At 40.2% G+C, this 15,375-nt stretch overlaps 1 protein-coding gene across 11 annotated transcripts in view; it reads left to right on the top strand.

Moving 5' to 3' along the window:
- mub (poly(rC)-binding protein mub) overlaps nucleotides 1-15,375 on the top strand; it is a 223,741-nt gene that overhangs the window by 148,282 nt on the left and 60,084 nt on the right. For all 11 annotated transcript variants that reach the window (XM_083136932.1, XM_083136931.1, XM_083136928.1 and 8 more), the window contains exon 4: nucleotides 15,195-15,311. In XM_083136932.1, the coding sequence (XP_082993058.1) occupies nucleotides 15,195-15,311 (117 nt within the window). The remainder of the gene's footprint in view (nucleotides 1-15,194; nucleotides 15,312-15,375) is intronic.

Raw genomic sequence — 15,375 nt, 5'->3', positions numbered from 1 at the left:
TGTGTTGTTTATGTTGCCTTGGAGATTGCGCGACAACAATAAAATGGAATTAACTCGTGAACATTTTCGTGCGATGATTTTTTACGATTTTCGACGTGGATTATCAAGACAAGAGTGCATCGATCAACTTACTTCCACATTTGGCGATGAAGCCCCATCCTTTGCCACTGTGAAACGTTGGTACAAAGAATTTAATCGTGGCCGCCATTCGCTCACCGACGAGAATCGCGAAGGTCGTCCAAAATCAGTTGTTGTTCAAGAAAATATTGATGCTGTGCAAAACCTAATACTGCAAGATCGTCATGTGACATACTGTGAGATTGAAGCAACCATAGGCGTTAGTTCCACCTGCATATATAAAATATTACATGAACATTTAGCTGTGAGAAAGGTATGTTCTCGTTGGATCCCACACAATTTGACAAAAACAAAAAAGACGCTTGCGTCAATTGGTGCAAACAAATGCTCAATAAATACAATCGTGGTGCTTCAAAAGACGTATATAAGATTGTAACAGGTGACGAATCATGGATATATGCATATGAGCCGGAACGTAAACAGCAGTCGACTGTATGGGTGTTTCAAGATGAACCCAATCCAACAAAAGTTGTTCGCGCTCGAAGCACATCGAAACAAATAGTCGCCTGTTTTTTTCGGGAAAACTGGTCATGTGGCAACTGTACCTTTAGAGGAACGTAGAACGGTCAGCTGTGAATGGTACTCAACAATTTGTTTGCCAGAGATATTCGGTCAAATACGGAAAACAAACAAACGCCGTCGGATCATTCTTCAAGACAATGCCAGCTGTCACACATCTCGTCTAACAACCGACTTTATGAACAGTCAAAAAATCGAATTGATGGGTCATCCGCCGTACAGTCCTGATTTGGCACCCAATGACTTCTTCTTGTTCCCGAATGTCGAGAATAAATTGCGTGGACAACGATTTCCGTCGGCGGAAGACGCCGTTGATGCGTTCAAAAACCATATTATGGAGGTATCTCAAGAAGATTGGAAAAACTGCTTTGACAAATGGTTCGAACGAATGCAAAGTGTATTGACCATAAAGGAGAATACTTCGAAAAACAATAAAGCAGTTTTCAATGTCAAATTCCTGTTTTTTCATTGTTAGGCTCAAAATATAAATAGTGACCCTCGTACAACGGAGTAAAGGTTATAGAAAATGATGGCCGATATTTGTTAAGAGTAAGACAATTGATACTGTCCGAGTGGTTAGGTGCAAGACCGTTCTTGAAACGAACATCCATCGAGAATGGTCTTGCAGTTCAACCTTGAAGCCTTGGACTGCAAGCTAAAATCTTTCTAATTACATTTCAACTGCAGCGCCTCATACGATCAGTAGATAAAACTAAGAACACATTGTTTTTCTCACGTTATAAACGCTTATTTTTCACCATAGAAATCACATAGCATTTTGAAAGCATGATATAATAAAATTGATGAAGACTTATTCACAAAGAACACAAAAAAAACTGGGACCTGTGCTGTGCTGACTACATTTATATAGATTTGTAAAGTTTTCCAGTAAGAACGATATGATTTTACAATGTAATAAAATAAACTATTTCAGATAAAACCAAGCTTTTTATATTATTTATAACATTATGTTTTGAATAACACGTCATTTAAGTGTCCACCTCGACTTCGTGCACACGAGTGAATTCGATGAACCCAATTCTCGATGACTTTGTGCAATAACTCGGGCCTAATGCCACGAATGCAGCGTTCGATGTTCAATGTTAATGCATCAAGGGTTCGTGGTCTGTTTGCATAGACTATAGATTTCAAATCACCCCACAAAAAGCAATCTATAGGAGTTAAATCACAACTTCTTGGAGGCCAACTAACAGTTGCATTTCTTGAAATTATCCTTTCACTAAACTGTTCTTGCAATACGTCGATAGTGGCATTAGCAGTGTGACATGTGGCACAGTCTTGTTGGAACCACATGTCCTCAAATCAATTTCATCTAAATTTGGCCACAAAAAATCTGTTAAGATCAATCGGAACTGCTCGCCAGTCACTGTAACTGCATCTCCTACCTGGAGAAAATAAAATAGTCCGATGATGCCACCATGCCATAAACCACACCATACAGTGACCTTTTGCGGATGCAAGGGCTTCTCGTGAATCTCTTGTGGGTTGTTTTCACACCAAAAACGACAATTTTGTTTGTGAACACAACCACTTAACCAGAAATGAGCGTCATCTCTGAAGATAATTTTTTGTCCAAAATTATGATCCGTTTGAAGTTCAAAAGAACGTATTTTTTTTTTCCATAACCAAACAAACTTTCTTTGATTTGATTTATTGTACTTCGCTTCATGTGCCACTTTTGGCTAATTTGCGAAGATGGGGATGAGTAATGATATGGTGAAATTGATGAATAAACATCACAAACGTCCATGCCCAAGCCAGGATTCGAACCCAGGACCCCTGGCGTCGCAGCGCGATGTGCTAACCACTCCGCCACGGAGGCCGGCCCAAACGTTCTTGAAGCGTGTATTTAGCCATGAATTGTCACAGTATACTAAACACAAATGACAAATAGTGACAGTTATAACATTTGAAGCATAGTTGCCAGTTCATTTCAAAATCATATCAGTCTTATTGGAAAACCCTTCATTTACATTTCCACACAATTGAAAACTACAATTAACACCTTGCTGACTTTCATGATTTCAAACAAGTGGAACAAGCGAACGAGTTTAGTAAACGAGTGTGCACTGTCGCATGCTGCGAGCTCGATTGCTCGTTTAATTGACGCTTTCAAACTGCGCTAAGTGACGTCACTTCCGACAAAGACTGTATTAACGCCACCTCTTTGTACCTTTCGGACAGTCTAAGCGCGTCATCAGAAATTCGTGTACCATTTATTGTTACTGATGTGGTTAACGTAACTAGAAAATAACATTCAAGAATGCTTAGTTGTCATTTTAGAGTATTGGCAGGGACGCGTCACCAAGCTTCAGACTAGATTGCAAGGTGAGAGACTTGTCCTAGTCATCCTAGTCATGTCGCATTTTATTTAGTGAACCCACTATAACCTTTGGTTTTCGTATTTTGAAGCGTCCGTTGCGCTCTTAATAGTCAGGAAGTTTTACGAACAGTTCCAGCAGGTTAGTAAGATACGTTGGGAAGAAAATTGCGAGGTGCTGTCTTGAATGACGGCGGCGGAATCAATCCGTGCGAGATCCTTTGGAGCGAAATTTCAATTTGGAAATTGGAACCTTTCCAGACATTGGAGATCTTGTCTTCCGGTGATCACCAAGGGCGGGTTCTGTCCTGTTTGACTATCCTTTTCTCAGTAGGAAAATGCTGCCTTTGATGATATAAATTAGTTTAAGGTTCCGATATCGATTACGAACTTACCTGTTCTATTTGGAGGGCTCGTGCTTAGTTTGAGAATATCTTTGTGAGGGGTATTCCTACATAGAACTCCTCTCTTACATACACGTTTCACAGTTGAAGTGATTTTTCACTAGAACACTGTTCCGCTGTCGAATCTGATGCCTGTTCGAAATTAACCTCACCACATGATTTGTAACCCGTTATTCAGTTGAATTTACTAGCTTCATTACTTCATCGCCACTGAAATCAAGGAATAATCAACCAGAATTAATCTTTCGGGTGACCAAACATGTGAACAACAAAATAAGGATTTTCGCTCGTTTAGTTACTAAGACAACCACCACTTGCGTTAGTTTCAACATAACGTTGCAAATCCCACAGCCATCTATGTTCTTAACACCCAAGCAGCGATCGAACTAATCATATTTTCAAGAGCCACTAGCGCCAAATTTTATCCAGTTGAGAACATTTTTTAGCACTTTATATCTAATTTACTTACCCTATTTGCTGGCATATAAGACGCCCTTTTTTCTCTTTAAAAATAGGTCTGAAAAACAGGATGCGTCTTATAGGGGCTATCCACGAGTAAACAAAAACATATCGAACGGCACAATCGATTGTGGAACTGTAGCACAACAACTTCCGGTTCACGGCGGCTGGGTAATTCAAGCGCGTACTTGAGACCTTTCTTCTCGTTTTGTATACCAGATGAAATGGATCATATAAAACCACTTGACGACGAGGAGAATAAGAGATATCAGGGCAAAGTAAAGGCCTTTCCATATCAATTGGATGAGCAAATAGGTAGTAATACGGCATTATTCCAGGATGATATCCATTTGCTGATCGTCGTTGCATTTGGCGATATTTGTAGCCTACATATTTAATACAAAGTAATTTTTCCTACAGAGCGAGAGCGCTTAAAGCATGTAAATCTTTGGATGCATACATTTATGTTTTAAGTGAAAAAATGCGAGATGTACGGACATATAAAAAACGGAAAAAGGAGCTTTTTTCTTCTTTCTTCAGTCAGGGCGAGTCAGAGGGATGCAGTAATGCCCACTTGCTGGTTTCGTTCCCGTTTGAACACAGAAATACAAAACGCTCATTGTTATTTTAAATCAATTTTCTGCTATTTGTATTAAACATGACGATGAAGATAAATAATAAACTGGAAAAATTACTGATGGGACAAACAATGACACACCATTGCCTGGCCATGGTGTTCAAACCTAGGACCTCTTCTCTATCAATGTTGAAAAGATTTCCATTGCAAAAGACGAAAATTAATAATAGTACCCGCACTTAATTTTCTGGTTACAAAAAAATATTTCCTCTGGTTGCACAAAAATGTATTTCCTCTGGTTACACACACACACACACACACACACACACACACAATAATCTGGTTACATAAGAATTTAGTACAGTTCGTGTGTACTTCAAGAACGTAACGTGTAACCTATCTGACTATGACCGAGCATCTTTTGAAAGGAAAAGTAATATTTTTGCTCATATCACTAAAACAGAGAGAAAATCGAGATTTGAATGATTTCTCGTCTACCTTTAATGAAGTGCAAGGGGTGCGGGACGCAAAATTTTTGGTTGGGAAGGAAACAGGACGGGGTATTTTTAAAGTCCTGACGTTCAGAACGGGGAATATAATGTTATTTCCCGACTAAATTGGGAGATTATTGGAGCGGAAAATATTCAACATTACCCGATACTAAAAAAAATGTTAATTATACACACAATTTCACCTTTGGGTGATGATTTATTTTGCATTTCTGGAATAAAAACTGCTAATTTCAATAAATTTCGGACATTTAGTATAAAAAAAAAATATGTAGGGAATAAACTACTTTTAAACTCTATCATTTTTCTTCCGAAGTCTGGATCGAAACGGGATTTTTTTCCAGGTTCCGACTTTTTGGGTTCCTGCACATCCGTTGTCATTACTGCGGAGTCTACTCCTGCTAATGGGCTTCGAATTTTCACACCTGACAGCTTGAATGCAATAATATTGGCTCCTAGATCTCGAGGAAAAGAGAGATCCGTGAAAGGTTATTTAGTCCTGATCGTAGTTTACATCCTCCTTGTACACACCCATTCGTTCCTTTCATACATGAAACAATCTCAGCTCCCTTTAGCGGCATGCTGTGAGCCTACGAACCGGAAGTTGTTGTGCTACAAGTATGGCGTCCGCGCGAAGGCACTTCCTTCCGGTGGATAGCCCCTATACGCTGATACTCAGGTTTGGATTGCCTTTATTCCTGGAAATTTTCATTGTTCTGAATTAGACGATTTCCTTCTTACTTGCGGTGTGTGACGAAGAAGATTAAAATGTATTCTTAGATTGGATAAGTTTTTTGTTGAAAGTATAGCCTCCCCGATGGCGCAGTGTAATCAAGGGGTCCAGGTTCGATACCCGGTGGAGGCACAATTAGTTCGGATCGCACTTTAAATTGGAGGTCCAGTTCCGATTAGCCTTACTGTGCATGAAGTGAACACCAAATCAATCAATCATTTGTTGAAAGTAGATCTACATATTACTTTACATTGGAAATGCTGTAAATTAATTGTAAATTCAGTGATAAAGCTTTTGCCTCAAAATTGTGTACAAAAAAAGAGGTGCGTCTTGTACGACGTCAAAAACGTTATATAGACAATGCAAATTTCATCTCATTGGGAAGCTTATCCGTTATTTTGTCTGCCTGCACTATTATAGGAACTTTGCGCTATTGTACAGTGATTTAAACTCGACGAAACATCAAGTAGCTTAGTTTTTCCTGTGCCCCGAGAATCTGTGGAACGAGGCCACGCATAACGGTAGAGAAGGGGAGAAAGCGAATGGGCGGAGCGAATCAGTACGCGCTACTGCTAACAGCTGGTAGCTGGAGCCGAATTTTCCTCTTCATGGAATAATTTTCCCTCTTACGCGTTCATTGGTCGAGTACTCTCGAGCCACTACGTGGGCAGAGACTAGTGTTCGTTCGCTACGCCATAGATCCGTGGATCAGAACAACATGACTGCCGCGTCACTAATGCTCTGTCTATATTCTTCCATTCTCTAAGGGAAAACTGGAAATAAGATTGCTAATTTTCAACGCCAGATATATCGTGTATTTATATAAGAACTTTGGTATTCCGGAGAACGCGCCATTGAAGCGGAGTTTCGTGGATACCCCCTACCGCATCCGTAAAAAAGAGAACTTTTCTGTTTGAACTGAAATGAGCTTTCGATCGACAAATAGGTCATACAATCCCAACATATTTCACTGCCTAATATAAAGGTTTCCATGCATAAATTACGAGTCCAAAGACATTTAATCGGATTACCCTACACCCACCATCCTTCACAAATAACAAATCAGGAGTGTGTTGAAAATAGTGTGAAAAGGTCATGAGAAGGTCAAATTTAATCATCTTATGAAGCTATAATGTTTCATGAACGTTGTAGATACGGGAAGGCGACAAAGGTTACTAAGGTGCGATATATTTCACGTTGAGCGACAATTTGCCAATCTGCTTTACTTTATACAGAGTCTGGGTAAACTTTTACTTCCCCATACGTTTACGAAAACTAAATATTCATTAAAATGCGAATATTTCCATCTATGGCATGACTTGAAAAGTAGAATGGACGAAATCTCCCCATTCGGAAGTTTTTCCTTTTTTGATTGTGGTATGTAATTCCGTTCTTTCCGGCATTTGAATACAAAACAAATTGAAATGTTAATTGATGAAACAAGTGTGTTTACATATTTTAGTAATATGTTTAGTAGACGAATTTTTCAGTAACCTATATTATTCTATACTCTGTCTGGAATCTGTGGACCAATGCCGCGCATAACGCAAGAGGAGGAGAGAAAGCGAGCTGGGGAGCAAGGCAGTGCACGCTGCTGCAAACAGCGTTTCCCCTCCATGCACTCACTTTCCCTCTCAAGCGTTCATTGGTCGAGCCTCCCGAGTCCTACTTGCGCAGAGGAGTTGTTTTCGTTCCTGGGACAGTTTGTAGAGGTACTTATGAGTTGAAGGGGCCTACCCGATGGCATAGTGGTATCGTCGTCGCCTTGTAATCAAAAGTTTCCAGGTTCGATACCCGGTGGAGGCAAATTTCACAGTTGTTCAGATCACAATGTGAACTGTAGGTGCAGTCCCGATTAGCTTATGTGTGCATTAAGTGGCTTAAATGAACAATTTAAATTCATGAGCTCATGAGTAAAAGTTAACTACGTGCAAATACGCTTGCCTTTGCGAACTTTTTGATGGGAAGTCCCAAGCGGCTTTTCATCTCAACTTGTTAATCAATGTTTTCTAACGTTACATACTTCCTTCAAATTCAAAAGTGTATCTGAAAGTTAGTAGATAGGGTTGCTTTTCTCCGCATGCTACAGTATTGGCGTTTATTTACATCTGCAAGTACTTAAAATAATTATTTTCCGTGCTCCGATACCAATGGACCACAGTGGATCGATTTTTCTGTGTGCGCGTATAAAGTGGATTTAAAACTCATTGTAATAATGCTTTCATAGTCCCTGGTCACATTTCAGACAAGAAAACCCAGTTTTTACGTAGTACTCGCACTAGTTCTTTTAGTAGAAAGTAAATATTATCCTGGAGTGTGGGTGTTTTGGCACCTTTCCTTGTATAGTAATCACTAAGGTGCAAATATTCTCGTTATTTACATTTTCGTAATGCCTTTAAGTGCCTCTTATCAGAAGAAATATTGAGACTTTTATGTCGTCCTTTGTGATAAGAAAACGCAAATATTCAGCTGTTTTGAAAAGATAGACATGACCTAATATAATAAAGCCTGAAACACCTGCGGTATGGGTTCCTAAGCTCGTTTCTCAGGATGGTTTATGCGCACTTATGATGGATGATACATCAAACAATCTGTTCATTTTAGGATCTTATATTGACGTATGGTTTCGGGAAAGTTTTTTCAGCGAAATTTTCACTATTAAAACAGGATTCGTGGGGCTTATACAATAATGTACACAAAACGGCAAATTCAAGTAATGTACACTCAGTGGCAATAGTGAATTGTCCATCACATTTTTTTAAAAACGATGTGAAGATCGTGAATTGAAACAAAACGTCAATAAGCTGAGGTCGACTCAACTTTGTATCAGTAGAATTCCATTCCTTAAAACAAGATATATAATAATTATAGAATGAAAATAACGATGGACTATTTGCCTAATGTTTTATTTGCAGTTCGCTGCACCAGAAGAGTAAGCGTGGCCTTCTTCCTAATTCCGATTTTTTTCTGTAGCATGCCTTAAATGTGAAGTTTCGGAATGAAAAGAAAATATTTGGATAATATCTGGAGAATTATTAATTTCACACATTTTACCCGCAGAGGCTGAAACGGATTCGGCATAAAGTTGTTAGAAACTTCCACACAACCTACCCGTTATGAAATAATCATTCCAGCAAGCCCGCGGTACTGTTCTCTTGAGATCTCTGAGAGGCTTAATGCAGTTGAAACATTTTATGGTACTGACGTAGGATTTCGTAAATATTTGGGTGCCCTTTTTAAACTCATATTTTGCATTTCTCCCACATATCCAACACACAAAACGCCCTGGACTGCATTTTGCAGACTAACGAGGGTCGGGCGTCTGAATGCACTCGCAGCAAGTATAAAATTCTGTGAACTCTTGCACTGTCCAGTCCACATGTACTTGTCGTTTCATAATTGTAATTTTATAACCATTTATCCTCATCTTGACGGTTAGCCAAAAGTGGCAGAAAAGCGGAGCAAGGTAAATCGAATAAATAAATTTGTACATCACATTACAATGGCCGCGGTGGCTCAGTCGGTAACGCGTCTGACTACCATGCTCAAGGTCCCGGGTTCGATCCCCGGCCGGTTCAAATCCGGGAACTTTTCTAACGGTGGAAGCGGCCCCGGCGCCCACCCAGCGTCGAATAACATGGGTACCTGGGGGAAACCCTGGGGGTAAAGGCGGTCAGGGGCGTGATGCTGATCACATCACCCCCACTCACGACCGGATCAAGAAAGTGTGGGGCGTTACCCCCACACCCCCTATACGCCTTCATGGCGTGGTGCTATGCACAGGGGAACACTTTACCTTTACTTTACCTTTTTACATCACATTACAACTCCTCAAACTGTATATTATTTCGTTAGTTACATGGTCAGACGTAGTCTTATTTTTGTACGAGTAGATGGGAAATTTTCCTTTATCTGTACTGTTGTCGGGAAGCACGGTGCTCCAGTTGGTAGAGCGTCTTAGCGTTAGGTAGGAAACCCGATTTCAATTCCCGGTAGGTGGGATTTCCTGTAAGTTTTTTTTTTTCTGTTCAAGTTCCCGCACAAGCGGCACTGTGGCTCACCATACCTCCCTATCATCAATCCGACCTGAGGAGCTGGAAAACTGGTCGGATCGTGGTGCTGATCATAACACCTGTCCTGTAACCGACATCGAGATTGTTACACATTCCCTGCGCTATCTCATGCGATGAAAAGAAAAATCCGTTTGACCCTTCCCGTCTTGTAACATTTATCAGTGTAGGAAACAGTGTGTGTTGCTTCCGAGCCCTGGCGTCCCGCGGGAAGAGCTGATGGGTCTACAGCCCCTCTCGAAATTTTGAGAATAATAAAATTAAAAAATGAAATGAAAGCAGTATAACTCGAGAAAAACGAAAGTGGTAAATGCAAACTCCCCTTACAGTGACCCGATTACCAGTTTTGTCTTTGAACAACTTTTAAAACTGTTCAAAACTGTAATTACAAAATACATAATTTACCACACGTCAGCCTAGAAAGCAGCTACGTGATATTCACTTTTACAATCCCCCCCCCCCCCCGAAAGAAAATTCTGCATACGCTAGTGCTTTCGAGATAACGAGACAACGTTGGAATTCGTGATACAAGCGCAATAGTCTGGCGTCTGACCCTCGAGAATCACGAATTCGATTTCCAGGGTACGTGATCTCGTGAATGTTTCTGACAGTGTTCCTTTCTGCCTAAGCATCTGTGGGGCTAACCAGCTACCAATGAATGGATATTTCAGGATAAAGGCAGTCGGGTCGTGGTGCTGATCATATCACTTCCAATAGACCAGTCTGTGATTGAGATCGAAAATGTCGTTGTGCAATGCGCAAGGGAAAACTTTTTCTTTAAGAAAAGCGCCAATGTGTGTGACTCGTCGATAGCTGTCGGTTATTAGGACAGTGGTGCATAAAAAAAACGCGGTGGTCTAGCAGGTACGCGTCTAACTGTCGCGCGGAAGACCCGGTTCGATTCCAGGAGTGGGCGATCTAATGTTGAATTTGTCTGGCCTTATCCCAGCACGAAGCAGCTCACCCAGCCTCAAATCAGGGAGTACCTGGGGACATCCCTGGGGAGTAAAGGCGGCTGGAGCGTGGTGCTGAGCACATCACTTCCGAAATAGATCGAGAATATGTGGGGCCCTATCCCCACATCCCTTAAAATGTGCCTTCATGGCACGGTGTTAAATGCAAGGGGAACTTTACATTTACTTTACTATTTGAGCAACGAGCAATATCTAAGAAACTAGCGTGCTAGAGCGAAACAAGAAAGCAAGTATTGTCACTTAATTTGTTTTTATACCATGCATGGATTTATTGTAAAATTTTGTACAATACGTCAGCGGAGTAGTATTTTGCCTCCGTCGCACAATACATGTGCAAGCGTCTCCTGATCATAAAACAACTTGAAATTCCTTACCGAAACACTAACGAACTGAACAAGACGTTCAATATTGAACCATTTGGAGATTTAACATCGAAACGACACGTGACACTTGTCGCTGTAGTGGGAATCGTTGTCATTTCCAGGCGATTTGTGCCGCTTGTCACTTTGGTATAATTTTCTTTAAATTTGAAAACTAAAACTGGTTATCGTGCTTACATAGCCAATGAGACTGTGAGCGATCATTCTTTGGATGAAAAATGTGTGTAAAACTCCACAGTTGATTTTAGGGGGTGAACTGAAAGGACTTTGAACAGAGCAGACACTCTTACTCATTCTCACCGATACTTGAAAATTGTAATAATTACAAGTTGTTAACAGGCCTCCCCAATGGGGCAGTGGTAGCGTCGTGGCCTTGTAGTCAAGGGGTCCCGGGTTCGATACCCGGAGAGGCACATAGTGGTTCGGATCCCACTTTGAACTGTAGGTCCAGTCCCGATTAGCCTTACTGTGCAAAAAGTGGACTTAAAATATCAAATCAATCAATCAATTAAAATTTGTTAAATATAGATCAATATTATTGTGCAAGTATTCTTAAATTATATGCATCAAATTGCCAAGAAATTTGCTTTAAAATATTCAAGAATCACAAAATCCAGTTTCCGTGCAAAATTGGTGTAAAATAAAGTTAAGAATTGCATTTTGCATAAGTTCCAGGATAATTATGCTCTGCGATAGCGTCGCGCGGCCTGGATTGCATCTTGCAGACTAGCGAGGCTCTGGCGTCTCAACTCACGGCCAGTATAATCCCCCGCGAGGTTCTTGTGTCGACAATATAAGTTTGTGCTTGTTCTTTCATCTATTTCATCCTCATCTTCGCGATTAACCAAAAGTGGCAGAAAAGCGAAGTAAAATAAATCAAAAGTGTCGCGCGGCATTTTTGCTCCCCTTTTGAAAGACCAAAACTCCGGAAAAATATCGGCTGGTATAGGTAAATACAGTATGCGCCAAGATATACAGTACTGAAATTAAAAGACGAACATTACATTGCTGTCATCTGTGAGTTTATTTATCCTGAAAGAAACACTACATACACATTATTAGCGAGTTATAACTTCCTTTTCACTACTGAGAACACGAGCGGCTGGAGCTATGCCCCATCGACAAACGCACATGCGCGTTCGAGGTGCGCGAGTTTCAGTACTGTATATTTTGGCGCATACCGTATATCTGTATCGGCTCACTCCTAGTTGATTTTCATGGCTGTGCTTCCAGTCGCCAGAACTTAGTTTTCCTGTTAGGGAAATGATGCAACATGGTCTTTTGATTCGATCCAAACATATCATCGTGCTTTTGCGTAAAGCTAAAACGCACAAGAATTTCCTTTAATGTGCACGCATTACTTGTAGCGTCTGACGAGATTCCAAGATAAATTGCAAATGGCAAAGATGATAATCGTAAGGAAATGAGGTGTTGTAATTAACATTACACCGACACCGTTGTTTTATGGGTGTCGCTTGTCTGGCTGCCCGCCTGTCTGGGTTAAATTAATCGAATGACCCTATTTTTATCCTGAGGACCGGCTGTTCGTGGGCACAGATAGACCGCAAGAACGAATGTCGCAAATAAAGAGAATAGTGATACAATAAAACAAAGGCACATCTAGGTCAGACACTTTTTTTTCTCCTGTTGGTTTCGCAGTGGATTCCGTAGGGGTTGGATGTGTCAGATAAGGAAAGCTAGTTATGTTTCTTTCTACGCCAGCTTCTCGTTTTTGGTGACGTCTAAATACAGGGTGTCTAATAAGTCACTCGCTATTTTAAAATGTTTATGTGCTCACCAATTCAGTTTCAACTATTGTTATACAATCCACTCCTTGATGTTTTGTTCGGCATAATTCACCAACTATTGTTATACAATCCACTCCTTGGTGTTTTGTTCGGCATAATTCGAAACTCCTCATGAACCCCAACATTTCTGAGGCCAACACATTTTCATAATTGAACAGGTACAACAACTGTGAAAGATGTGATACTGCACCATACTGTGAATATTGTCACCCACCCAATATTGATATTGTACATAACAATACAACCTTCAACGTGAAATATTGCCTCATCCGACCACAAGATGTTGCCGAACAGTTTGTGCTATTCAACACGACAAAATTTTCCAAATTTCATCCTCCTGTCACAGTCGTCAAGAAACAATTGCTGAATGTAAGAGAGAGCTCTCATGAGAATTGTTGCAATTGCATAACGTGAGAGGCCACTTTTACGACCCAAGGATTTGTGTGGACTCCTTGTGAACATATCATTAAGGATGGCTGGCTGTCGTCGATGTTGACCTCCTTCCGTGATGTCAAACCAACCCTCAATGAATGGAATGGTTAATGCACTAGTTGTAACAGAATCAGCTAGCAAATAAAGAAATTACATCATTTAAAAGTAGTGAAGGATTTTACACGCACTTGAATCATGGATTCGATTTTGAACTTGAAACTGTTACATTTAGCCAAAAATGGCATAAAAGCGACGCTAAGTAACTAAATCGTGTTTCACTATGTATCAACAGCCTTCATCCACTCTACACAACCATGACGATGCTCATAGTAGGGTGACCAACCCTCCCGAGAACGCCCGCGTTAGGGGCTTTTTTAATCCTCCCAGTTCCCGTATTGGCATTCTGTTTCTCCCGTATATTTAATGAACAATGAAGGTCGCGAAATTTAAATTATTTCCGATATATGTAATACGATTGATTGATTGATTTGCTTTATTTTACTTAGCTTTTTGTGCCACTTTTGGCTACTTTGCGAAGATGGTTATGAGTGATGATATGAAGAAATTGATGAATGGACACATGCTCAGGCCGGGATTCGAACCCGGCACCCTTGGCGTCGTAGTGCTATATGCTAACCACTCCGCCACGGGGGCCGGCGATATAATACAGAGTTCGGTGAGCCATACAAAGCAGTTATACCCTGGCATCTGTCGAGCAAGGTCGCGTATACTGGAAAAGAATGGGAGAAAGCGAGTTGGTGGAGTAGTGCGCGATGCTGCAAACGGCTGGTAGCTGTACTCGCTTCCCATCTCGCAGATACTTAGTTTCGTTCCTTTGGTCCAGAGTTTTAGCGAGGTTTTGAAATTTGCACAAGATGACAAATACATATAGGTCAGCACTAAGAAGCATGTACATTTTTATTCTGTATCGTGACCTGTATATTACATAAAATGCAAATTAATTATTTTATTGAATATCATCTATCCCATGAACATCTGATGGAGTGACGCCGAATTTCTATAAATGCGCAAAATTTATCGCGATTAAATCTCCCTTAAATTAAATGCTGAAAGTTGGAAAACTCCCTTAAATTTGTGGCCAAAACTTGGTCACCCTCGGTACAGAATTTTTGAATATACTTATTCTGAGCACTTCCCTTCACAAAGCTTTACAGGCATTTGAGGAAGGATGAGACATCACAACACCCTCCCCCATTCCTAGAGAATTTCAGCATGTGCTTTTAGAAGTTTCCATATGTAATATAAGGACATTTTAAAGTTACACATAATATACAAGGTTGGTCAAAAAGTTCATAGCATTAGGTTTAGTTTATATGTTTAATTTAAGAAAACAAGATTCATTTTTCTCACCTTCTGTTACTATTAAGGGAGCATACTTGACACTGTTAAAAGGAAGAAAGCCTTTTAACTCTGGAACTAAACCAAGCAATTAAAATGACATGGCATCATCAATACTTGATGCAACAGTTGTGTCACTAGTAAGGAAGAAGAATCTGCATTTTTTCTTTTGGTAAAGAAAATTCATTGCACCTAAGTTGTAGCACAGAGTGAAGCAATGGCATTTTTTTTACTTGGGGAGGCAATTTTTCAACCCCCATAATTATGTGATTATGCAAGCTGAAAAACTAGGTGATCATATCTCAGTATATTTGTAGTCAACAAATAATCTGGGAATTGAGCAGGAACTTGTTCAAGTTCTTCCATTGTCAAATGTTGATAAACTGTCTCCTTCTTCCACTTTGTATGTTTCTTTATTTTGTTGATGAATATTTAGTTAATACTCCTATTCCGTTATTGTTGTTAACGTTTTTCTTCTTCTTTCTTTTCAGTCTGGAGCAAAAATCAACATTTCAGATGGGTCCTGTCCGGAACGTATTGTCACAGTCACAGGACAAACAAATGCCATTTTCAAGGCTTTCACACTCATCTGTAAAAAGTTCGAAGAGGTATGTGTGACAACCTATATTTATTGCCATAACCCTTTTGTTTTCATCACCCATGAAATGCATG

Source organism: Lepisma saccharinum, chromosome 15 (assembly GCF_977018435.1).
Source record: "Lepisma saccharinum chromosome 15, izLepSacc3.1, whole genome shotgun sequence".
In the NCBI taxonomy this organism is placed as follows: domain Eukaryota; kingdom Metazoa; phylum Arthropoda; class Insecta; order Zygentoma; family Lepismatidae; genus Lepisma; species Lepisma saccharinum.
The sequence above is the reverse complement of the archived record's forward strand: the minus strand, read 5'-3'. Positions and strand labels throughout refer to the sequence as shown.